At 44.0% G+C, this 26,217-nt stretch overlaps 1 protein-coding gene across 1 annotated transcript in view; it reads right to left on the minus strand.

Moving 5' to 3' along the window:
• Positions 1–26,217, minus strand: part of LOC126093714 (facilitated trehalose transporter Tret1-2 homolog) — a 138,236-nt gene that overhangs the window by 86,844 nt on the left and 25,175 nt on the right. The window contains exons 2-3 of the mRNA XM_049908741.1: positions 12,614–12,749; positions 634–848 (exon numbers count right to left, since the gene is read on the minus strand). Coding sequence (XP_049764698.1) covers positions 634–848; positions 12,614–12,749 — 351 coding nt within the window. The remainder of the gene's footprint in view (positions 1–633; positions 849–12,613; positions 12,750–26,217) is intronic.

Here is a 26,217-nt window from a genome sequence, read left to right on the forward strand (position 1 = left end):
ATGGCTCAGTCGTCGAAAATCTAGGTAGTGATGATTCCAAGCTCGGATGCAAAGAGGCCTAGGTGTTATTCTGCGATATTCAAAAGTTTTATAGATGTGTTTCATAAACCATTCTTGAAGATTAAACTTTTGCAAGTTAGGACAATGGTGATGTAAAAAAGTATTCGGCACTCCGAATTTAAGTTACACTTCTTTTTTATTACTTTTGTTGCAACATCACTTCACAATATGAAACATACTTGAAAATATCTTCCTCACTGTTAAAGCTCACATTTCATAAACTGACTACAATTTGCGTCTTTTCAACATGACGATCAAGACCTGACTCTCTAATCACGGCTTACGCGCCCAAAAATCAGAGTTACAAGTACGTCAAAGATCATAGTGACAAAAGAAAGAATACACATAAGAATAATATCATTGCAATATAAACATATCGATGTATCGAAGTACCTCCACATTAATGAAATCAAATCTGAATGTTGTCACAAAAATATGTTAACTATTTTACAGAAACACAGTAGAATATTGCTGGTATCGAGAGGTTGAGGTGAGGTGCCGTAATGGTTACGTAATTCAAGTACCATCACAGAGTGAACTGCAAAATGTTCGTTCAGGTGCAGGTGTACTTACGTAGACCTGGGCGGACGGGATGGAGATGCCGGCGCAGAAGCCGGTGAGGATGCGCGCGGAGAAGAGCATGGCGTAGTTCTGCGAGAAGGCGAGCAGCACCCAGAAGGCGACGAACAGCGGTGCGCTGACCATAAGGGTGCGCTTGCGGCCGAGCCGCTGCAGCAGCGGGCCCGACGCCAAGCTGCCCACGAACGCACCCAGCGGAGGCACCGAGCCTGGCAAAACACGAACGTCATGTGGCAGCCGGCAGACAAAGAGAGAAAAAAACAGACACACTGCTCACATACACTGGTTGCCAAGTAAGAAGTACCTCTGGAAAATACAGGCTGTTACAAAAAGGTACGGCCAAACTTTCAGGAAACATTCCTCACACACAAATAAAGAAAATACGTTATATGGACATGTGTGCGGAAACGCTTAATTTCCATGTTAGAGCTCATTTTAGTTCCGTCAGGATGTACTGTACTTCCTCGATTCACCGCCAATTGGCAAAATTGAAGGAAGGTAATGTTGACTTCGGTGCTTGTGTTGACATATGACTCATTGCTCTACAGTACTAGCATCAAGCACATCTGTACGTAGCATCAACAGGTTAGTGTTCATCGCGAACGTGGTTTTGCAGTCAGTGCAATGTTTACAAATGCGGAGTTGGCAGATGCCCATTTGATGTATGGATTAGCACGGGGCAATAGCCGTGGCGACGTACGTTTGTATCGAGACAGATATCCAGAACGAAGGTGTCCCGACAGGAAGACGTTCGAAGCAATTGATCGGCGTCTTAGGGAGCACGGAACATTCCAGCCTATGACTCGCGACTGGGGAAGACCTAGAACGATGAGGACACCTGCAATGGACGAGGCAATTCTTCGTGCAGTTGGCGATAACCCTAATGTCACCGTCAGAGAAGTTGCTGCTGTACAAGGTAACGTTGACCACATCACTGTATGGAGAGTGCTACGGGAGAACCAGTTGTTTCCGTACCATGTACAGCGTGTGCAGGCACTATCAGCAGCTGATTGGCCTCCACGGGTACACTTCTGCGAATGGTTCATCCAACAATGTGTCAATCCTCATTTCAGTGCAAATGTTCTCTTTACGGATGAGGCTTCATTCCAACGTGATCAAATTGTAAATTTTCACAATCAACATGTGTGGGCTGACGAGAATCCGCACGCAATTGTGCAATCACGTCATCAACACAGATTTTCTGTGAACGTTTGGGCAGGCATTGTTGGTGATGTCTTGATTGGGCCCCATGTCCTTCCACCTACGCTCAATGGAGCACGTTATCATGATTTCATACGGGATACTCTCCCTGTGCTGCTAGAAGATGTGCCTTTACAAGTACGACACAACATGTGGTTCATGCACGATGGGGCTCCTGCCCATTTCAGTCGAAGTGTTCGTACGTTTCTCAACAACAGATTCGGTGACCGATGGATTGGTAGAGGCAGACCAATTCCATGGCTTCCACGCTCTCCTGACCTCAACCCTCTTGACTTTCATTTATGGGGGCAGTTGAAAGCTCTTGTCTGCGCAACCCCGGTACCAAATGTAGAGACTCTTCGTGCCCGTATTGTGGATGGATGTGATACAATACGCCCTTCTCCAGGGCTGCATCAGCGCATCAGGGATTCCATGCGATGGAGGGTGGATGCATGTATCCTCGCTAACGGAGGACATTTTGAACATTTCCTGTAATAAAGTGTTTGAAGTCACGCTGGTACGTTCTGTTGCTGTGTGTTTCCCTTCCATGATTAATGTGATTTGAAAAGATGTAATAAAATGAGCTCTAACATGGAAAGTAAGCGTTTCCGGACACATCCCCACATAACATATTTTCTTTCTTTGTGTGTGAGGAATGTTTCCTGAAAGTTTGGCCGTACCTTTTTGTAACACCTTGTACAAGGCGTGTGGTGTACCACAGGGTTCTATTTTGGGTCCAAAGTTGTTTCTGATAATTGCAGAAGATTGCACTGTTATATTTTACTATATATGGCAAGTGTGTAATGCTCTGCCGGCCATAGTGGCCGAGCGGCTCTAGGCGCTACAGTCTGGAACCGCGCGACCGCTACGGTCGCAGTTTCGAATCCTGCCTCGGGCATGGATGTGTCTGATGTCCTTAGGTTAGTTAGGTTTAAGTAGTTCTAAGTTCTAGGGGACTGATGACCTCAGCAGTTAAGTCCCATAGTGCTCAGAGACATTTGAACCATGTTTGTAATGCTCTCCACTCATTGCAAGTTGTCAGAACAGTGTTCTGTGTAGTTGTTACTGCATTATGTCGGAGCTAAGTCGGTAATTTGTTGGCGTTCGTATGGTGAGTGTTTCCATAACCAAGGTAACCGAAGTATTACGTGTCCCAAGAGATACCTTATCGATAATTTATGCCGCATACTGGGAGAAACATCATCCACTAACTCACTACGTGGACGAATGCATGTACTGAGTGCTCGTGATGGACGGTCATAGACGTTTATAACGAAAAATAAGAGGAAGACAGCGGCAAAAGTCGCTGCAGAGCTCAATGTCACACTGGTGAACCCTGCCAGCACCAAACAACGTGAAGGGAGCTCCATAAAGCAGAGTATTGCAGTTGGAATTCTAAAACCACTTGTCATTAACAGGAAATCATGGTGGCCAAGTAGTAAAAACTGGATTGTGGAAAAATGGAAGAAAGAAATGTAGTCGGATGAGTCTTGTTGCACAGCGTTTCCTACTTCTGGCCGTATTTATGTCCCAAGAGAGAAATATGGCGGGTTGTGCAGTGATGATTTGGGCAGCAGTGTCGTGGTATTCTATGGACGCAAAGGCTAATCTGGAAGGTCGCATTACTGCTAAGGATTATGTGGCTTGGGGTGTGTGTGCAGCTGGAGTGATATGCGACCCCTGATACGTCTAGATACGATTCTGACACATGACAGGTACGTATGCATCCTGTCTGATCACCTGCATCCATTCGTGTCCATTGTGCATTCCGACGGACTTGGGCACCTCACACGTCCAGAATTGCTACAGAGTGGCCCCAGGAACAATCTTCTGAATTTAAACACTTCCATTGGTCAACTAACTCCTCAGATATGAACAATATCGAGCATATCTGGGATGGCTTGCAGCGTGTTGTTGAGAAGAGATCTCCAACCCCTCGTACTCTTACGGAATTATGGACAGCCCTGCAGGATTCATGGTGTCAGTTCCCTCCATCACTACTTCAGACATTAGTCGAGTCCATGCCACGTCGTGTTGCGGCACTTCTGCGTGGTCGCGAGGGTCCTAAACGATATTAGGCAGATGTGCCAGTTTGTTTGGCTCTTCAGTGTAGATGTTATACGTATATGTGTTACATCTTAAATAGCAGATATATTTTGTTTAGTTCATAGACAGCAGACTGCAGTCTGTTGCTACTGTTCAGGATTTAAACTTGATCGTCTGCAAACAACATGTTCCTCACATAATTCTGTTAGTCCCTCTCCGTAGCCCAGTTGTTAGCGTGTTTTGTTGTTATTCGGAGGACTTGGGTTCGATTCTAGGCACTGCTCTGTATTTTTGCTTTGCGGGAGGACTGGAACAGGATGCATTCAGCTAAATGGGGGGCTATTTGAGTGAGAATTAACCGTTCCGAGGCCAAGAAACAAAACAAGCGCTGGCAGAGCGGTGTTCGCAGTTCTGCAGTTTCTTTCTCGTAAATGTATATGTATTAAAGAGCAGTGCTGAAAGGTAGCTACCATGTCGAACTACTCATTTAAAATCATCTGTTCTTTTTCTCACTACCCCAATTACTTCGATTCTTGTATTATTATAGATCACCTGAATTACCCACGTAAGATTTAATGGTACGCCTCTTCGTCTTAAAAATCTGCCGTAATAATTGTCTATTTATTTTATCTAAGGCCTTCATATAATCTATGAAAACAAAGTATGTTTATTTGTTGTATCCCTCTAACTTTTGGCCCTCTTTCTCACTTTGTGTACACGATTCGCAACATTTGACTCCCTACATGAATTTAGTATGTTCCTCAGTAATGCGACAAATGAATCCTGACATCATCCACTTAACGTTAAAAAATTGGTCAGGTGTGAGCAGGGCTCGTGCTCTACATCTACATCTACAAGGATACTCCGCGAGCCACCGTACGGTGTGTGGCGGAGAGTACCCTGTGCCATTGCTTTTCATTTCCTTTTCCTGTTCCACTCACAAATAGAACGAGGGAAAAATGACTGTCTATATGCTTCCATATGAGTCCTAATATCTCGTATCTTGTCGTCATGGTCGTTACGCACAATGTATGGTGGCGGCAGTAGAATGTTTCGGCAGTTAGCTTCAAATACCGCTTCTCTAAATTTTCCCAACAGTGTTTCTCGAAAGAAAGTCGCCTTCGCTCCAGGGATTCCTATTTGAGTTCCTGTAGCACCTTTGTAGTACTTGAGTGTTTCGTACAAACTTAGTTACGTATACAGGGTGTATCATAATTAATGGCGTAAACACATACAGCTGAAAGTACACGATACTAGGAGCAAAATAGTCTCAGTAAACAGAGGATCGAAAATGCATACCTTAAGAGCTACTTGCAATTTTTCATCTTCGATACTGTGAAACAAATCTCTTCTATTGCCATTTCTTTCATGTGCAGTTGTGTTGTAGAAAGAGGATACTACAACTATAATCTTTTAACGGTAAAAGAAATGCTAAAACTATATATTTTAACATTCGGCTGAAGAGCACCAATATGGATCCTGCCACCCCCCCCCCCCCCCACCTACTTTTCCTCTTTCAAATTGGAAGAGTGGAATTATCAATAAAGAAGAAGATAAATGCGGTTCGAGCATCCACTTACTATTGTGGAAACTGAGAGCTAATGTTCTCAAAATACTTACTTGCTCTCACTGATTCTACACACCTGTAGCGTTTAAAAGGCTGAAATTGACCAATGATGTATATGCACTGAATAAAAGTTTGCAGATGAAATAAAACAGAGCTACCTTGTCCAGCTGTGTCCTTGAAAATGTGACCTGAGAATGGGAAGCAGAACTCAAAAAATGTTGAGTTAATAACCAAGGGTAGTTGATCTATAAAAACGATAATCTTATAATTCAGCGTTTAGCTTTTGCTGACGATCTTTCAAATATTGTCCCGAGACACAACAGTGGCAAAAAGAAAAATCAACATTTTAAAAAGATTTGCAGGAAAAAACAGGGCTTCAAATATCCTACGCAAAAACTGAATATATAATAAACATAAAAATGCTCCATATTTCATGAACACAGATTATAAAAAAATTATGAGCCAATAAATGTAAATGCCTTGGTGGGTGATACGGAAAACGGCCGCTACGACGAGGCTAACCAACTCAGGGCACACAAGATGGAAACGGTCTTTCAGTTAGATGGTTCAAATGGCTCTGAGCACTATGCGACTTAACTTCTGAGGTCATCAGTCGCCCAGAACTTAGAACTAATTAAACCTAACTAACCTAAGGACATCACACACATCCATGCCCGAGGCAGGATTCGAAACCGCGACCGTAGCGGTCGCTCGGTTCCACACTGTAGCGCCTAGAACCGCACGGCCACTCCGGCCGGCGGTCTTTCAGTTAACTAAAGATGTGCATAATAATGGATCTAGCTCCTTTGAAGCAAAGTTATAACGATAAAAATAGAACGTTTATACCCTCCAAACGCCTGGATTTGACTACGACAGGGGAAATAGAAAACGTGGCACAGAAACAAAGGAAAACTGTAAAAAAAAAAATACTCGGGCCGGTTAAAACTCAACGGTAAGCAGTGAAACGGGAGTAATGAAGATCTGTAGAAGACAACTGGACAACTGAATGGAACGTTGGTTAAAAGTAGAATGATGTTTTACGATCAACTGGTTCGGTTGAATGAAAACAGGAGATGGTAGAGAATTTTTGAACACGTCAACTGAAAAAAAAATCTTACGTTACAAGTGACTCCAAGAAATGAAGAGTGATGTAAAAGAGAAGAAGATTGGAGAACTTAAAAATCTGGACAGATATAAGTTTCAAAAGAAAATTTTAGATTCCCGTCTACAGAGAAAATCAAAAAAGAAAACTGGAGCAAGGTGGTCAGAAGATGGGAAAAAATAAGTGAAGGGGAGTTGAGGTGGAATCGATGACTATGACACGACATGAATAACGAAACAGTTCACTTGTAAATGACCGGATGTCAGTGTCCAACGGGCACAACATTTCGGCAAGCGACCACATTACCATCATCAGGTGCGCTGACGAACTGATTGCGTGGGTGCCGCGCAAGGCTGCGAGGCGATCAGTTCGTCGGTGCGCATGATGATACCAACATGACGTCTTACCGAAATATTGTGACCGTTTGACACTGACTTTCGACCGTCTACATGTGAACTATTTCTACATAGTTTTGAGTCTTCATTCTTCTGAGTGGTTTGATGCGGTCTGCCACGAATTCATCTCCTGTGTTAACCCCTCCATCTCAGAACAGCACTTGCAACCTACATCCTCAATTATTTGCTGCATATATTCCAGTCCATGTCTTCCCCTACAATTTTTACCCCCTACAGCTCCCTCTAATACCAAGGAAATCACTCTCTGATGTCTTAACAAATGTCCTAACATCCTGTCCCTTCTTCTTGTTAGAGTTTTCCATACATTCTTTTCTTCGCTGATTCTTTCCTTACTTACCAGTTCTAATATTCAACATTCTTCTCTAGGATCACATTTCAAATGCTTCGATTCTCTTCTGCTTCGGTTTTCCCACAGCTCATGTTTCACTACCACACAGTGCTATGCTCCAAACGCACATTCTCAGAAATTTCTTCCTCAAATTAAGTCCTACTTTTGATATTAGTGACTTATCTCGGCCAAGAATGTCCTTTTTGCCAGTGATAGTCTGCTTTCGATGTCCTCCTTGCTCCGTCCGCAATTGGTTATTTTGCTGCCTAGGTAGCAGAATTCCTTAACTCCATTTACTTTGTGATCACCAACCCTAATGTAAAGTTTCTCACTGTTCCCATTTCTACTACTTCTCATCACTTTCGCCTTTATTCGATTTACTCTCAATCCATATTCTGTACTCAATAGACTCTTCATTCCATTCAGCAGATCTTGTAATTCTTCTGCACTTTCACCGAGGATAGCAATATTATCAGCGAATCTTACCATTAATATCCTATCACCTTGAATTTTAATTCCCCTCTTGAATCTTTCTTTTATTTGCGACACTGCTTGTTCGATGTATACGTTGAACAGAAGGGGCGAAAGACTACATCCCTGTCTTACACCCTTTTTAATCCGAGTACATCGTTCTTGGTCGTCCATTCTTATTATTCCCTGTTGGCTCTTGTATATATTGTATTTACCCGTCTCTCCCTAGAGTTTACCCTTATTTTTCTCAGAATTTCGAACGTCTTGACCATTTGACGTTATCGAACGCTGTTTCCATGTCGACACATCCTATGAACATGATTATGAACCGCAACGTCAGAACTGTCTCTCTTGTGCCTTTACCTTTCCTAAAGCCAAACTGATCGTCATCTAGCACATCCTCAATTTTCTTTTCCAATCTTCTGTATATTATTCTTCTCGACAACTTGGATGCATGAGCCGTTAACCTGATTGTTGGATAATTCTCGCACTTGCCAGCTCTTGCAGTCTCCGGAATTGTGTCGATCATGTTTTTCCGAAGGCCTGATGGTATGTCGCCAGACTCATATATTCTACACACCAACGTAAATAGTCGTTTTTTTGCCATTTCCCCCAATGATTTTAGAAATTATGACGGAATGTAATCTAACCCTTCTCCCTTATTCGATCTTAAATACTTCAGAGCTGTTTTAAATTGCGATTGTAATACTAGATCGCCTATCTTTTCTTTAGCGACTCCTGTTCCTTCTTCTATCATATCAATCAGCCCAGTCGTCTCCTCACAGAGGTCTTCAATGCACTCTTTCCACCTATCCGCTCTTTCCTCTGCGCTTAACAGTGGTATTCCCATCGCAGTCTTAATGTTACCACCCTTGCCTTTAATTTCTTCGAACGATGTTTTGATTTTTCTACATTATGATTCCTTTTCCGATTTATTCATAGTTTTCATGTAGCCATTGTGCCTTAGATTCCGTGCACATACTATTTAGTTCATTCCTCAGCGACCCGTATTTCTGTACTCTTTAATTTCCCTGAACATTTTTGTGCTTCCTTCTTTCAACGATCAGCTGAAGTATTTTTTGTATTACCCACGGTTTCTTCGCAGTTGTCTTCTTTGGACCTACATTTTTCTTTCCAACATCTGTGACTTGCCTTTTTAGAGATGTGTAGTCCTGTTCAACTGAGCTGCCTACTGAGCTATTCCCTATTGCTGTATATGTAGCCCTAGAGAATTTCAAACATATCTCTTTATTCCCTAGTACTTCCGTATCCCACTTGCTTGGGTACTGATTCTTCCTGACTAATCTCTTAAACATCAGCCTACTCTTCATCACTACTACATCCTGATCTGAATCTACAGGGTGGTCCATTGATAGTGACCGGGCCAAATATCTCACGAAATAAGCATCAAACGAAAAAACTACAAACAACGAAACTCGTCTAGCTTGAAGGGGGAAACCAGATGGCGCTATGGTTGGCCCGCTAGATGGCGCTGCAATAGGTCAAACATATATCAACTGCGTTTTTGTTTTTTTAAATAGGAACCCCCATTTTTTATTACACATTCGTGTAGTACGTAAAGAAATATGAATGTTTTAGTTGGACCACTTTTTTCGCTTTGTCATACATGGCACTGTCACAAACGTATAAGTAGGTGGTATCACGTAATATCCCGCCAGTGCGGACGGTATTTGCTTCGTTCAAATGGTTCAAATGGCTCTGAGCACTATGGGACTTAACATCTGAGGTCATCAGTCCCCTAGAACTTAGAACTACTTAAACCTAACTAACCTAAGGACATCACACACATCCATGCCCGAGGCAGGATTCGAACCTGCGGCCGTAGCGGTCGCGCGGTTCCAGACTGAAGCGCCTTTAACCGCGTGGCCACACCGGCCGGCTATTTGCTTCGTGATACATTACCCGTGTTAACATGGACCGTCGGTGTTGAGAATGCTACGTCAACATCGATTGCACCCGTACCGTATTTCTATGCAACAGGAATTGTACTTTGAACGTTATGTACAGTTCTGCCACTGGGCACAAGAGAAATTACGGGACGATGATAGATTTTTTGCACGCGTTCTATTTGGCGTCGAAGCGTCATTCACCAACAGCGGTAACGTAAACCGGCATAATATGCACTATTGGGCAACGGAAAATCCACGATGGCTGCGACAAGTGGAACATCAGCGACGTTGGCGGGTTAATGTATGGTGCTGCATTATGGGAGGAAGGATAATTGGCCCCCATTTTATCGACGGCAATCTAAATGGTGCAATGTATGCTGATTTCCTTCGTAATGTTCTACCGATGTTACTACAAGATGTTTCACTGCATGAGAGAATGGCGATATACTTACAACATGATGGATGTCCGGCACATAGCTCGCGTGCGGTTGAAGCGGTATTGAATACCATATTTCATGACAGGTGGATCGGTCGTTGAAGCACCCACACGTTCACCAGATCTGACGTCCCCGGATTTCTTTCTGTGGGGAAAGTTGAAGGATATTTGCTATCGTGATACTCCGACAACGCCTGACAACATGCATCAGCGCATTGTCAATGCATGCGCAAACATTACGGAAGGCGAACTACTCGCTGTTGAGAGGAATGTCGTTACACGAATTGCTAAATGCATTGAGGTTGACGGACATCATTTTTGAGCATTTATTGCATTAATGTGGTATTTACAGGTAATCACGCTTTAACAGCATGCGTTCTCAGAAATGATAAGTTCAGAAAGGTACATGTATCACATTGGAACAACCGAAATAAAATGTTCAGACGTACCTATGTTCTGTATTTTAATTTAAAAAACCTACTTGTTACTAACTGTTCGTCTAAAATTGTGAGCCATATGTTTGTGACTATTACAGTGCCATCTATCTGTCACAAAGCGAAGAAAGTGGTCCAACTAAAACATTCATATTTCTTTACGTACTACACGAATATGTAATAAAAAATAAGGGTTCCTACTTAAAAAAAAACGCAATTGATAACCGTTTGACCTATGGCAGCGCCATCTAGCGGGCCAACCGTAGCGCCATCTGGTTTCCCCCTTCAAGCTAGACAAGTTTCGTTCTTTGTAGGTTTTTCGTTTGACGATTATTTCGTGAGATATTTGGCCCGGTGACGATCAATGGACCACCCTGTATATCTGCTCCTGGGTACGCCTTACCATGCAGTATCTGATTTCGGAATCTCTGCCCATGATCTACACTCCTGGAAATGGAAAAAAGAACACATTAACACCGGTGTGTCAGACCCACCATACTTGCTCCGGACACTGCGAGAGGGCTGTACAAGCAATGATCACACGCACGGCACAGCGGACACACCAGGAACCGCGGTGTTGGCCGTCGAATGGCGCTAGCTGCGCAGCATTTGTGCACCGCCGCCGTCAGTGTCAGCCAGTTTGCCGTGGCATACGGAGCTCCATCGCAGTCTTTAACACTGGTAGCATGCCGCGACAGCGTGGACGTGAACCGTATGTGCAGTTGACGGACTTTGAGCGAGGGCGTATAGTGGGCATGCGGGAGGCCGGGTGGACGTACCGCCGAATTGCTCAGCACGTGGGGCGTGAGGTCTCCACAGTACATCGATGTTGTCGCCAGTGGTCGGCGGAAGGTGCACGTGCCCGTCGACCTGGGACCGGACCGCAGCGACGCACGGATGCACGCCAAGACCGTAGGATCCTACGCAGTGCCGTAGGGGACCGCACCGCCACTTCCCAGCAAATTAGGGACACTGTTGCTCCTGGGGTATCGGCGAGGACCATTCGCAACCGTCTCCATGAAGCTGGGCTACGGTCCCGCACACCGTTAGGCCGTCTTCCGCTCACGCCCCAACATCGTGCAGCCCGCCTCCAGTGGTGTCGCGACAGGCGTGAATGGAGGGACGAATGGAGACGTGTCGTCTTCAGCGATGAGAGTCGCTTCTGCCTTGGTGCCAATGATGGTCGTATGCGTGTTTGGCGCCGTGCAGGTGAGCGCCACAATCAGGACTGCATACGACCGAGGCACACAGGGCCAACACCCGGCATCATGGTGTGGGGAGCGATCTCCTACACTGGCCGTACACCACTGGTGATCGTCGAGGGGACACTGAATAGTGCACGGTACATCCAAACCGTCATCGAACCCATCGTTCTACCATTCCTAGACCGGCAAGGGAACTTGCTGTTCCAACAGGACAATGCACGTCCGCATGTATCCCGTGCCACCCAACGTGCTCTAGAAGGTGTAAGTCAACTACCATGGCCAGCATGATCTCCGGATCTGTCCCCCATTGAGCATGTTTGGGACTGGATGAAGCGTCGTCTCACGCGGTCTGCACGTCCAGCACGAACGCTGGTCCAACTGAGGCGCCAGGTGGAAATGGCATGGCAAGCCGTTCCACAGGACTACATCCAGCATCTCTACGATCGTCTCCATGGGAGAATAGCAGCCTGCATTGCTGCGAAAGGTGGATATACACTGTACTAGTGCCTACATTGTGCATGCTCTGTTGCCTGTGTCTATGTGCCTGTGGTTCTGTCAGTGTGATCATGTGATGTATCTGACCCCAGGAATGTGTCAATAATGTTTCTCCTTCCTGGGACAATGAATTCATGGTGTTCTTATTTCAATTTCCAGGAGTGTAACTGAAATGTCCCCCTATTTCCTGGCCTGTCCAAGTACACCTCCACCTCTTGAATGACGTCGGGAGAAGTTGCAGAATCACACGACACGAACAGTTTGTGTGCTGGGACAGGTAGAGCGGCAGCAGCAGCGGCAGTGGTAAGCGTACGTGTGTGGGTGTACGTTGGGACAGAGAGAGAGAGAGGGCTGCGGTACTTACTGACCCAGGAGACGGCGTCGTCGTCGGGCACGAGCCAGGGCGTCGTCTGCTGCATGGAGGGCACCCCGGGCGACGAGAAGCCGCGCACCAGCCCCACGGTCAGGTAGCCCAGGCTGGCCGCCATCGCCAGCAGCAGCTGCAACAACAACACCAAGTGACTGGCTGGTACCCACACCGTACTCTGTACTGGCTGACCACTGAAACTGTAGCAAATGTCAAATTGCCGTGAAGGGTGCTACGTGCTTGGGTGCGCCAGTTCAGCATTTCATGGCACCCGAATAAAGCAGTTAACACTAGAGTCATACACTGAAGAATGAAAGAAACTGGTACACCTGCCTAATATCGTGCATGGCCCCCGCGAGCGCGCAGAAGTGCCGCAACACGACGTGGCATGGCCTCGACTAATGTCCGAAATAGTGCTGGAGGGAATTGATACCGTGAATGATGCAGGGCTGTCCATCAGTCCGCAAGAGTACGAGGGGGTGGAGATCTCTTCTGAACAGCACGTCGCAAGGCATCCCAGATATGCACAATAATTATCTTGTCTGGGGAGTTTGGTGGCCATCAGAAGTATTTAAACTCAGAATTGTGTTCCTGGAGCCACTCTGTAGCAACTCTGGACGTGTAGGGTGTCGTATCGTCCTGCTGGAATTGCCCAAGTCCGTCGGAATGCAGAATGGACATGAACGGATGCAGATGATCAGTACGTGTCACCTGTCAGAGTCGTATCTAGATGTATCAGGCGTCGCATATCACTCCAACTGCACACGCCCAACACCATTACAAAGCCTCCATCAGCTTCAGCATTCCCTGCAGACATGCAGGGTCCATGGAATCGTGATGTTGTCTATATACCCGTACATGTTCATCCGCTCGATACAATCTGAAACGAGACTCGTCAGACCAGGCAACATATTTCCAGTGCTTGGTAGGTTCCCGGGATTTACGCCGGATCATATTGTAGAAACCGCACAATATTTCAGCGAGACAACTGCCCGCCATCTTCAGGTGCTACTGTCGCGTCGCTGAGAAGCGCGCCAATTTATATGCTGGCTTTCTAGAACAGCGCAGGCGCCAGCGGGGCATAACGTCATCGAAGACCAATCGTAGACAGCGTCGAATACCAGAGTCCTCTGCTGAAGAAACGGGTCGCGGTCTGCGGAAGCGCGCCGCGGCGCGGGAAAATGCGGCCGGGAGCGACGGACCCCGTTCGCGCGCGCGATTTAAGCATCTGCGCTAAGGCTTCCCATCTGTGTTGACTCGGCGCGGTTGCTAATCTGTGGCTGACGATTCCTTAGTGCCGCCAAAGCTGGTTCCCAGGCTTTGCTCAGGTGAAACCCCGTGTCTCTGTTTAATAGGTCACTGCTTATACGTATTTCGACCGCCTCTTTGATGATGGAGTCCCAGTATGTGGAAGCATGCGAGAGGATCTTAGTTTCTTCATAATTCATGCCGTGTCCCGTGTCAAGGCAATGTTCAGCAACCGCAGATTTCTCTGGCTGACCCAACCTCTTGTGACGTTTATGTTCGTCGCATCTGTCTTTGACCGTACGACACGTCTGGCCAATATAAGATTTCCCACACTGGCACGGGATTTTGTATATTCCTGGTCTCCTCAGGCCGAGGTTGTCTTTAACAGAGCCCAGCATCGATTTCACTTTTGCTGGAGGCCGGAAAACACATTTAATCCGGTGTTTCTTGAAAATTCTGCCCACCTTAAAAGACACGCCACCGACATACGGTAGAAAAACCAACCCCGTGGTGTTATCTGCTTCTTCAGGTTGTTCTTGAGGTTTGGAGCGTGCTGGTCGAAACGCGTTCCGGATCTGCTTCTCGGAGTACCCATTCTGGGCAAATACAGAGCGGAGATGGTTGAGCTCTGCCGATAAGCTGTCCTGATCTGAGATGGCTCTAGCCCTATGCACTAGCGTCCGTAATACACCGCTGCGCTGTGAGGGATGATGACAGCTCGTAGCTTGTAAATACAAGTCTGTGTGCGTAGACTTCCGGAACACACTGTGACCCAAGGAGCCGTCTCCTTTTCTACGCACCAAAACATCCAGAAATGGGAGCTCACCATCTTTTTCTACCTCCATGGTAAAACAGATATTTGGATGGAGGGAGTTCAGATGTTCCAGGAACGAAGGAAGCGTTGCTGTCCCATGCGGCCATACCACAAACGTATCATCTACATATCTCCAAAAACATTTGGGTTTCCGAACCGCCATCTCAAGTGCTTTGTCCTCGAAATCTTCCATAAAAAGATTTGCTACTATGGGAGACAAAGGGCTACCCATAGCAACACCGTCAGTCTGCTCGAAATACTGGTTGTTAAATAAAAAGTAAGTCGAGGTAAGCACATGTTTGAAAAGGTGTAAGACATCCCCTTCGAGCCGCGGCGCGGCGCGCTTCCGCAGACCGCTACCCGTTTCTTCAGCAGAGGACTCTGGTATTCGATGCTGTCTACGATTGGTCTTCGATGACGTTATGCCCCGCTGGCGCCTGCGCTGTTCTAGAAAGCCAGCATATAAATTGGCGCGCTTCCCAGCGACGCGACAGTAGCACCTGAAGATGGCGGGCAGTTGTCTCGCTGAAATATTGTGCGGTTTCTACAATATGATCCGGCGTAAATCCCGGGAACCTATCAAGCAGATGCAGCGCCGGGAAAGCCTCAAACAGCACAACATATTTCCAGTCATCAACAGTCCATTGTCGGTGTTGAAGGGCCCAGGCGAGGCATAAAGCTTTCTGTTGTGCAATCATCAAGGCTACACGAGTAGGCTCCGAAAGCCCATGTTGATGATGTTTCGTTCAATGGTTCCAGCACGGAAATCTGCAGCAATTTGCGGAAGCGTTGCAGTTCTGTCACGTTGAACGATTCTCTTTAGTCGTCGTTTGTCCTGTTCTTGCAGGATCTTTTTCGGGCTGCAGCGACGTCGGAGGTTTGATGTTTTACCGGATTCCTGATATTCACGGTACACTCGTGATGTGATCGTACGGGAAAATCCCCACGTCATCCCTACCTCGAAGATAATGTGTCTCCATCGCTCGTGCGCCGACTGTAACACCAAGTTCAAGCTCACTTAAATCTTGATAACCTACCATTGTAGGAGCAGCAACCGATCTAACAACTGCACCAGACACTTCTTGTCTTATATAGGCGTTCCCGACCGCAGCGCCGTGTTATACATGTTTACATAGCTCTGTATTTGAATATGCATGGCTACACCAGTTTCTTTGGGGCTTCACTGTAGATACTCTCTATAGTAGAAAAGATTATGCTGTGGGTTTCTCATTTAGGAATCTCATCTTAACTTTTCTCAGTGGAACGAAAAAACAGTCAGAAGTTAAAAATTTTACTTTTCATTCACTCGATGACCAGTTTAGGCCCGAAAACCATTCTCATACAGTATGCACTGTACCTGTTCATCGTCCATTTTTGATATCTTCGGCAATGCAATGTTGTGATTATTTGATAACGGGTCTCGGCGCGAAACTAGAAATCGAGTGAATAAAAAGTAAGAAATCAGCAGCTCTGGATTGGTATTTCATTCTGCTGAGTAACAGAAGTTGCTGACACTAGCTGCTCCAGCATGCTGGAAATTCGTGAACGTTTTTTGTTTCAGAGATATGGAGTTATGCCTCAGACAAATTGGAAGGTGGCAAGATTTTGCCGCTATACATGAATAATTTTGACGATGCATTTATCGTGTCTACTTAGTATGGATTAGCATTCTAGGTGGGGTTATCGAATTATTAATCATTTATCTGTTGATACAGGGTAGTAGCATCATTCTATGATTTCTGTAGAGTTACATGCTTGGAAAGTAATTTCCCACTGGTTCTGACAGCGGAAAGAAGAAGAGGGACTCTGTGTTCTTCGAAAGAGACACGGGCTGAGGGAGACAGTACTGGCGTTGGGGCAGTTCTTATGACTCTGAAAGGAATAGGACGATAGGAGCGTGTAGCGTTTCTCAATAAAAAAATAGCAAAGGAAGGATTAGATATTTTATATTATTATTATTATTGGTCAGATAGATACGAATAGATAAAAATATAAAAAGGATTAAGAAGACACATCAAAACAAAACTCTCCTCCAAATTGATGACGAATTTGCTAAAAACAACACAAGAAGCTCTTACAGAACTTTAAAACAAAGGTTATCAAGATACAAAGCACCCACCCCCAATTTCGAGATGTAAATGGGACCATTGTTCACAATAAACCGGAAAATTGCAAAATACTAGCAGGCTACTTTGAGAAACTCTTGAATTGTGAACGCATCCTTGAAAAAATTGAATCTATCCCAAATATTCGTGGGAAGCCGGATTCAGAACAATCGACTACTGAAGAACTACAGAAGGTCATTTCAGAACTTAAAAGCAACAAAGCGGTGTTGACGGGCCCAGGCGAGGCGAAATGTGCAGGAAGCAACGTCCCATCGAAAGGCGTGGTTTCATTGACGCACTTTATGCCACGTCCTGTGGCCTTTTCGAGGCGATTCTAAGCGGCAGTGTGTTTGGAATGCCGGCCGGAGTGGCCGTGCGGTTCTCGGCGCTACAGTCTGGAGCCGAGCGACTGCTACGGCCTCAGGTTACAATCCTGCCTCGGGCATGGATGTGTGTGATGTCCTTGGGTTAGTTAGGTTTAATTAGTTCTAAGTTCTAGGCGACTGATGACCTCAGAAGTTAGGTCGCATAGTGCTCAGAGCCATTTGAACCATTTTGTGTTTGGAATGTTTTCCTCGGTCACCCACAAGACAACCGCGTGATTTCAATGGTGGGCGTCGCGGTTTTCACCTCCATCGCAGAGGCGCCAAAAGAAGGGGTGCAATGTGGGTAAGGGGGGCGGAGGGGGGGGGGTATAAAGACCCTCGAATGGTTTGAAGCGTCCACCGCGGCACACGGCAGAATTGTGGTGAAATTTGCTGTCAACACCATTGTTACGTCTTTAATCCACCTCATGCGTCACATGAACTTCTAAGCTGTGGCCTTTTTTCGCCACGTGTCGACACCTTGCAGTTTGAGGCGTCGTCGAACCCGAGGATGATGTCAAAGGGAGTCGCGCTGTTGAACCATTTCAGAGGAAGGCTGTAGTCACCTTTCAGCCAAGTGTCAAAGTGAAGTGTCGCGATGGGTGGGAATTACGTGCGTTACAAAAAGTGATCCTTCAATTCTTGGTTGGTTAATTGATTTGGGAGAGGGGACCAAACAGCGAGGTCATCGGTCCCATCGTATTAGGGATGGATGGGAAGGAAGTCGGCCTTGCTGTTTGTGTGAAGCGATTTAGGGACATCGCGGAAAACCTATATCAGGACGGTCGGACGCGGGTTTGAACCGTCGTCCTCCCGAATGCGAGACCAGTGTGCTAACCAATGCGCCGCCTCGCTCGGTCCTTTAATTCTGTTGCATGGGGTTGCTACATTTTTATTCACTGTTGCATTTGAACTTAATCACACAGAAAAGTGCGGCTACTGACGTCATTAATCTTAAAATTAACAAAAAACAGAATACGGCTTGTAATTCTTAATGGAGAGAAATCTCCAAACTTGTAAGTAACATCTGCCATACCCGAAACGAGTTTTGTAGGACCATTAATTTACAGAACAGACAGAAATTATCTTATGGTTAATGTCAGAAGTTCCATGAAGCTTCTCGTGGACAATGCTGTTGTGTACAGAGAAGTCGCAACGTTAGATAATAGAAGCGAAGTGCGATTCGCTTCGTGGAGAGATTGGAAGTCGGCCCTTAAAACAAACAAATGTAGTGTATTGCACATACAAAGGCAGAGTGTCCCATTATTGTAGGATTGTGTGATTACAACACAAACACAAGAAGCAGCAACATCCATAAAATATCTAGCATAATTCTTCCTGGCGAGGCGTTGTCATGTTGATTAATCGGGTTTCTGCCGGTTGTTCGCGTCTTTCCTGCACGATATTTCAACTGCGTGGCTCGCAGTCTACTTCAGGTGTTGTCTGATACTGATATCAGACAACACCTGAAGAAGACTGCCAGTCACGCAGTTGAAATATCGTGCACGAAAGACGCGAATAACCGGCAGAAACCCGACTAATCAACATGACAAATATCTAGCAGTTTACCTACTGAGTGATTTAAAATGGAACGATCACTGCAAGTAAGGCAGGTGCCAGACTGTTGAACAAGAATATTATTATGAAGTTCGGTAGTTTTTTGAGTATACCTCTACAGTCAATATTTTTCCCTTCAGTTGGAATATCCTGTGATATTGTTTATTAGGAACACGAATTTAGTTGATACGTAGCCCCATCGCGCAACGAGTGCAGCACAGGTTTTTTTTGTAGTCTGTGAGAATTAAAATTTCAAGTGGTCAGGCCGCACACTGTTGCCGAGCAAAACCGTTGATGCCGTAACTGCATGCATTTTGCCCGAAGACCTTCGCGTGAGTGTAGGGAATCCATTGTGTTCTTTTAGATGCCGATAAAGCAGCGTCGGCCTTGAAAACGTTGCCTTGTCTCTAAGTACTGTACCTTCCGCAACGATTGTGTGTGTGTGTGTGTGCAATTTTGCGAAGAGATAACTAGAGGAATAGTTTCGTGAGGGTTAAATTAGCTCTTATACCATTTTAAATAACAGGACTTCACGATAAAAATCTTATTCAAATCTTGTTTTGCGAAACCGTCTTTGATAACAAAGGAAAGGCGGATAAGACGTTTCTCTACGCTGGTGGCGTTGTATCAGGAACTAACAAATGAATAGATTCTAAAAAGTTTCATAACTTTTGCCCCAATTTGTATCCTCATAATTGATAACGTAACGATGTGTATTTTACTGGTAAAGAAGTTATGATTTTTATATATGTTCAAAGATTGCATTTAACATATCGAAAGTTCCCGAAGTTATAAAAGTGGTAAATGCAAAGACAACTGAGAATTAATGAAAGTGCGCTGGAGCGGATGTAATTGTCGTAGTTGTAATTGTATTTGTTCGGTAATGGTTATTTAAATCTATCTATTGTTTTGGGTCTGTTATTAATTCCAACAATTACCTCTTATTTTTAATCATTTATGTTGTTTTCTCAACATGTTACAGGCAAAAATAGGCTAAAAATAGAACAAAAGCAAATTAGTGGTTTTCAATTATTATAAAGCTGTTGTACCAAGAACCGACGGAAGATTCACTTAACAGTGTAAAAATAAACACGAACGATCGGATATAACTGGTGTCCTTTCGTTACTTAATTTTCAGTTAAGGTCTCGAACCCACCTGAGATATTTATCCCGGTCGTTTCTGGCTATGCAGTATTTTGCAATTAAAGGTTCGCGAGTCTAATCGGTTTCCGTTTCCGCACTATGACGTCTGCCAGCCTACTCAGTAGCCTAATACAACTTCTTCTTCTTCTGCTGCTGCTTATCCATTAATGGATGTTGGTGACCACATGTTGCATCCTTCTTCTGTGAACCGCAGCATGTAATAGCTGGTCTACACTTCGTAGTCCTGTCCACTGCTTTACATTGTCAAACCAGAATGTTCTTCTTCGCCTTTTGTTTTCTTTTTCCTTCAATCTTCCCTTCTATTATTAACTGCAGAAGCATATATTTGCTGTTTCGTACTATATGTTCTAGGTATGCAGTTTTTCTTCTTTTAAGCAACGTCGACATTTCTCCCTGCTCGTTCATTCGTTCCAGTACTTCGGTGTCGGTTATTCTTGCAGTCCACGGTATTTTAAGCATTCTGCGATAAATCCACATTTCAAAGGCCTCTAACTTCGTTGTTGTCATATTTAGTGTCCAATTCTTCAGAGCCATATAGAAGCAAGGAACAGATGTAGCGTTTTACAAATCGGACTCTAAGGTTTAGGTATAGGTCTGTGCTTGTAAGAATATTCTTAAATTTTATGAAGGCGTTTCGGGCGTTCTCTATGCGATATTTTATTTCCAAGTCTGTTCGCCAGTCTTCACAAAGCCAGGTTCCGAGGTATTTAAACTTGTTGACTCTTTATATTTCAGACCCTTGAAATCGTAGATTTGCATCTTTAAAGAGTCGGACTCGCGTGTGACAATCATAAAATTTAGTTTTTTTATGTTAATATTCAGGCCTAGAGTACTGCTGTAATCTCCTACTATGTTGACGAGTTGTTGAAGGTCATGTAAATTATCAGCTATCAATACCGTGTCATCAGCGTAGAGAATGTTATTGATGTACACTCCGTTAACCTTTATGCCTTTTTCCACATCATCAAGTGGAAAGCAATTTCACAATGTATTTGAAAAAAAGAAGAAGATTGTTACTGTTGTTGTGTTTGTGAGTCCAAAGAAAGTCTAGATGCTGTTCTCCATGCTAGTCGATCCTGCGCAAGCTCTTCCACGTGCGGTTAGCTGGTACAGCCAACATGCATCTTTACCCACCACGTTTCCTTCCATTACCAAACGTCTCCTTGATAAATCAGGGTCAGTTCCATCAACGTCTCTCCTTTCAGTCAAATTCTGCCTTAAACTTCTAATCTCGTCGATTCGATTCGGTAATTGTTCATCAGCTATCCCGCCTACCCATCTATCCTTCAGGATTCCTCGGTAAAAGCACGTTTCAAAAGTTTCTAATATCTTCTTTTCTGAATTGCTTACCGTTCACATTGCGCTTCCGTAGAAATGTATACGCCAGGCAAATACTTTCACACATAGCTTCCTAATATATGAAACTATGTTCGATGTTAACAAATTTCAGTCTTTCATAAACGATTTTCTTTCTATTCTGCATTTTTATCCTCTACGGCCATCATCAGTTTTACTGCCTAAATAACAAAACTCAGCTACTACTTTCAGTGTCTCATTTCTTGATCTAATTCCCTGGGCGTCACACAATTTAATCGAGTTCATTGCATTGCCCTTGTTTCACTCTTGTTGGCTCTCTTCCTACAATAGATTTTCAAGAAACTATTCATTTCCTTCAACTGCTCTTCCAAGTCCTTTGATGTCTCTGAGAGAATTAAATGTTATCGGCAAATCTCAAAAGTTTTTATTTCTTCTCCCTGAACTTTAATTCCTATCCCAAATTTTTCTTTGGTTTCCTTGACCGTTTGCTCAATATACAGATGGAATAACATTGGGGATAGACTATAACTCTATCTCACTCGCTTCTCAACCACTACTTACCTTTCTCATCATTCGTCTCTATATAAGTGGGGTCTGTACAAGTTTTAGATAAATCTGGCCTCTACTGACAACTTAATACGGAGAGGATTATGTATTTTTACGTCTGACTTGCCAGAGAGCAAGTAATACCTAGTGTCTGTACCGCAGACTGCCTATAGAACCAGCAAGTTGCCACTGTTTCGAGCCCCGTCCTTGTGCAATGCAGCAAATGTTGGACCTCTTTGACGGCCGCGCCACGCCAGTATTTTGACTGCCAACTGTTCAAACGGTCCCCTAGATTGCACAAGTGTGGAAGGCATCACACATGTATCTGTTGCGCGCCGGTACGTTGAGGCTAAATAACGTGCTTATCCTCAGGCGAAGCAGAAATGCAAGATCTTCAGAACGGAATCTCTGGAAAACGCGATGGACTCTGAAAACTGTGCACTCTCGGGTTTTCCCAGAGTATGCAGCAGCAAATATTGTTTAACGAAACCAACACAACCGCTAAAATTCTTCTTTGTTGCTCGTTACAAACAATACTAGCCAGATTTCACGTTTTTCGTCTATAAAAGATATGAGGCTGAAGAGTACGTCGTAATGTTCGGTACTATTCAATTAATCAAAGCTTATAACCTAAACAGTTAGTGTGATTAACTACAATGAAGTTTCGTCCTGAATAGTATATCTCCTCTGGAAATCCCTCAATGGGAACCATGTAAAGTGAAATGATGCAAAACATACCATTGCGCAGTATGTACATGCCAGAACGACAGTGTAAGGTAAATGTGGCCACCAAATTTTCGTGATTAACCGTGTACTGATGACAGAAGGTGAAACGACATTCCATAGCAAGTGCATTTCAAATCGAGTGCCTGACCAAAATATGTATTACATATAGTGGTCTGTAAGTCATCTACACGTAATGGTATCACACGGGGTCACAGTACATGCTGTCTAGAGGTGGATGTCACCAGTTAAAAAAACCGCCAAACACATCCCCAACACTATTTTATCACGTCCTTATGCTCCATTTACGAAATAATGCACGAAGGAAGGAGAATCGTTTCGCAGTTACTAGGAGATAGAGATTCTCTAAATTTATCCATCGGCGTTTCAAGAGTGCGTTGCCAAAATTCTCATTAAAGTTTCTTATGCGTGTCGTACTGACTAAATAACCTTTTACAGTCATATCCACAGACATTTAAGCAATCAGAAGTGCTTTACGAAAGGGATTAACTTTGGATCCATTATTGTTTCTGATATACATAAATAGTCTGCCACATGTATTTTCAACAAATGCAAATTTGACCCTTTGGGAGATGAATTAAAGTTGGAAATAAAAATTAGCACCAGATCTCTTACCGCAAAGGCTGATAACGAAATATTTGAGAATACCAACAAATGGTTCATGGCTAATTAATCGTACTTAAAATCCAACAAAAACTCAGAGCATACAATTCTGTAACTCTCATAGCACTCCACAAGCTTTACAAGCACTCATTCACGCAATGAAACACAGTAAGCACATAGCGCCAAGTTTGTGAAAATGAAGATGCGTCGCAGCCTTAATTGCTAAACCTACACACCATAAATAATGAAACGTTATAGTTCAGCTACTGCTATTTTGTCATATGATGACGTGGTTGGAGATTGTAGCTGTTATGTGAGAACAAATGTTGATGGTGTTGAGACAGCAACCAGCCACAAATTTAAGTTCCTTTATTCAAAAGTTACCATTACCAGTTTCTAATCATTACAATTCACCGTCAGACGGTTTTCATGCTTTCATTAGAACATCTGTTGCCTTTTTATTGATTAGTTGTCATAAAATATAAATAATACATAATTATAAGCACGCCACACATATGGTTGCATTACAGATTTGCACTGGGATGTGACTTACGTGAAATGTCGGTCTGGAGTATTTGTTTTCATAGTTTTCGTCCAACAAATGATGTTCGTAGTTTTCACCACATTCTAATCGTTGCATACACTGATTTGCATCATTGAGCACTTTAGATTTGTCACAGTGCTCAATGATACAAATCTATGTGTGCAGCGATAAGAACGTGGTGAAAACTACGAACATCATTTGTTGGGTGAAAACTATGAAAAGAAATAATCCAGACCGACATTTCACGTAAGTCACATCCCAGTGCAAATCTGTAATGCAACCATCTGTGTGGCGTGCTTATAATTATGTATTATTTATATTCTAGGACAACTAATCAATAAAAAATGCAACAAATGTTCTAATGAAAGCATGAAAGCCGTCTGACGGTGAATTGTAATGATTCGTAACCTGTAATGGGAACTTTTGAATAAAGGAAGTTAAAATAAATTTGTGGATGGTTGCTCTCTCAACAGCGTCAACAATAGTTCAGCTACATTTGCAGTACGGATGATTACACTTACAACTGATTTAAATGTGACCTGTATTCCACGGAGTATCATACGAATGGATCAAAGATCATCGACGGCAGCAAAGTGTGAAGCACAGTGTACAACCCTGTAGATAATCATCAAGCCTTACCTTCCAGGCCCAAGGAGGCAACAGCTTACTACGTGGAAGCCATCGCATATAGGGAAGCAGTAAAATAAGGCAGATCTCGCACGCGATGCAGTTTCTCTAAGCGTACTACAGCAGGAAGTTTCAAATATGATTAAATCTAGGGCCTCGCCGTAGCTTTGATCATAAAAGTCGTTCGTCGTCTGTTCATTGCAATGCGAAACGTAACCGCTTGGAGCACTGCCGTCGCTACAGCTATTTGACGTCTCTGTAGTGGGTTTGTAAACATGGCTTCAAAACTTCCTGGCAGATTAAAACTGTGTGCCCGACCGAGACTCGAACTCGGGACCTTTGTCTTTCGCGGGCAAGTGCTCTACCATCTGAGCTACCGAAGCACGACTCAGGCCCGCTCCTCACAGCTTTACTTCTGCCAGTATCTCGTCTCCTACCTTCCAAACAGGAGGTAGGAGACGAGATACTGGCAGAAGTAAAGCTGTGAGGACCGGGAGTGAGTCGTGCTTCGGTAGCTCAGAAGGTAGAGCACTTGCCCGTGAAAGGCAAAGGTGCCGAGTTCGAGTCTCGGTCGGGCACACAGTTTTAATCTGCCAGGAAGTTTCATATCAGCGCACACTCCGCTGCAGAGTGAAAATCTCATTCTGGATGGCTTCAAAGTTGGTGTGTTCTTTCGAGTTGCTTCGACTACGGTGGAGGGGAGAGCAAGGGGCACAGTGCATGCTATTAATTGTGTGTTGATGGGCAGATGGAATGTGCTGCAGGTGACATATGTCCACAATCACAGCTACAGCCATCCACCTCCACATCTGGAAACATCCAGGCAGCTTTTCAGCAAATCGGAATAGAGGATGTGATCACACTCTAAAATAAAATATTCTTTCTCAGATCTCCATTCTACTTTGTCTATTTTTGAACTCTGGAAGCCACAAGTAAAAACGTGCATCATATGTTTCGTACATTTTACTAATTTTGTAGTTGTTGGAACACTAATCCCATTAATTAAATTATTCAAAATAAAAATAGTTCTTATTGCCCATACAGTGATCTAAACATTTATTTACCTTTACATATTCCACCTTCAATGCTTTATAAATCGCTTCACACGTTTCTGGAATTGTTTAGGTTTCTGTGCAATGTGATATTCGAGTGCTGAGCTGTAAACTACAGTAGCTCTCTATTGTATCAAGAAATCGCAATGTCACAGTTTGCCTGTCTTCTACAGATATAACATTTCTCAAGAGAGTATTCTGTTTTGTTTATGCTGAGCAAATAGTGAAATGCACTCTCATCCATTCGTAAATAATTTATATATAAGACTTGACGTCCTCCACTTACAGCTCTCTTAACAAATTTTGCTGAATGCTTTATTATCTCGACGTAATACCTATGGCTTCATCCAAGTATGTTTCCTTTTTTCCGCCGCTTTCCTTCTAAATACACACAAAATGCAGTTGTGGTACTGGAGCGCATAGTAAGTTGTTATCCGCCATCTTGAAATCTGACGAAAAACATGACGACAGTGTAATACCCCCTGTTGCGCCACGGCAAGGCTCTTTGTCAAAGAAATTTGACGAATATTTGTCGAAATATGATAGTGTAATACCGGCCTAACTTACTTTCTCACGTCGCTACGTAATTAGCTTCCGTACTCAGTTAGTACGATAAAACCTCTCAAGAAAGCTTGTTACGAGTGATTTGCATATTCGTATAGTGTAGGAAAAAGGAGCTGAGGCTCTATGAGGAAGCAAAGTCACGGAGTGTATACAAACAACTGCCTTAAAGAAAAACTTCGTAAGGTCGTTTGTAGTACGACACGCCACAGCTCCAAAACGGAGCTGTTGGAAATCTATGCGATGTCGTAGCCTCCGTACTCTTTTAAGGTAGTGACTGATACGCTGGAGTGCAAAACTTAAGGACGAAAGTAAAATCAGCATGATGCGTCACTCCCAAGTAACGTAACTCGA

The sequence above is a fragment of the Schistocerca cancellata genome, chromosome 1 (assembly GCF_023864275.1).
Source record: "Schistocerca cancellata isolate TAMUIC-IGC-003103 chromosome 1, iqSchCanc2.1, whole genome shotgun sequence".
Classification (NCBI taxonomy): Eukaryota; Metazoa; Arthropoda; class Insecta; order Orthoptera; family Acrididae; genus Schistocerca; species Schistocerca cancellata.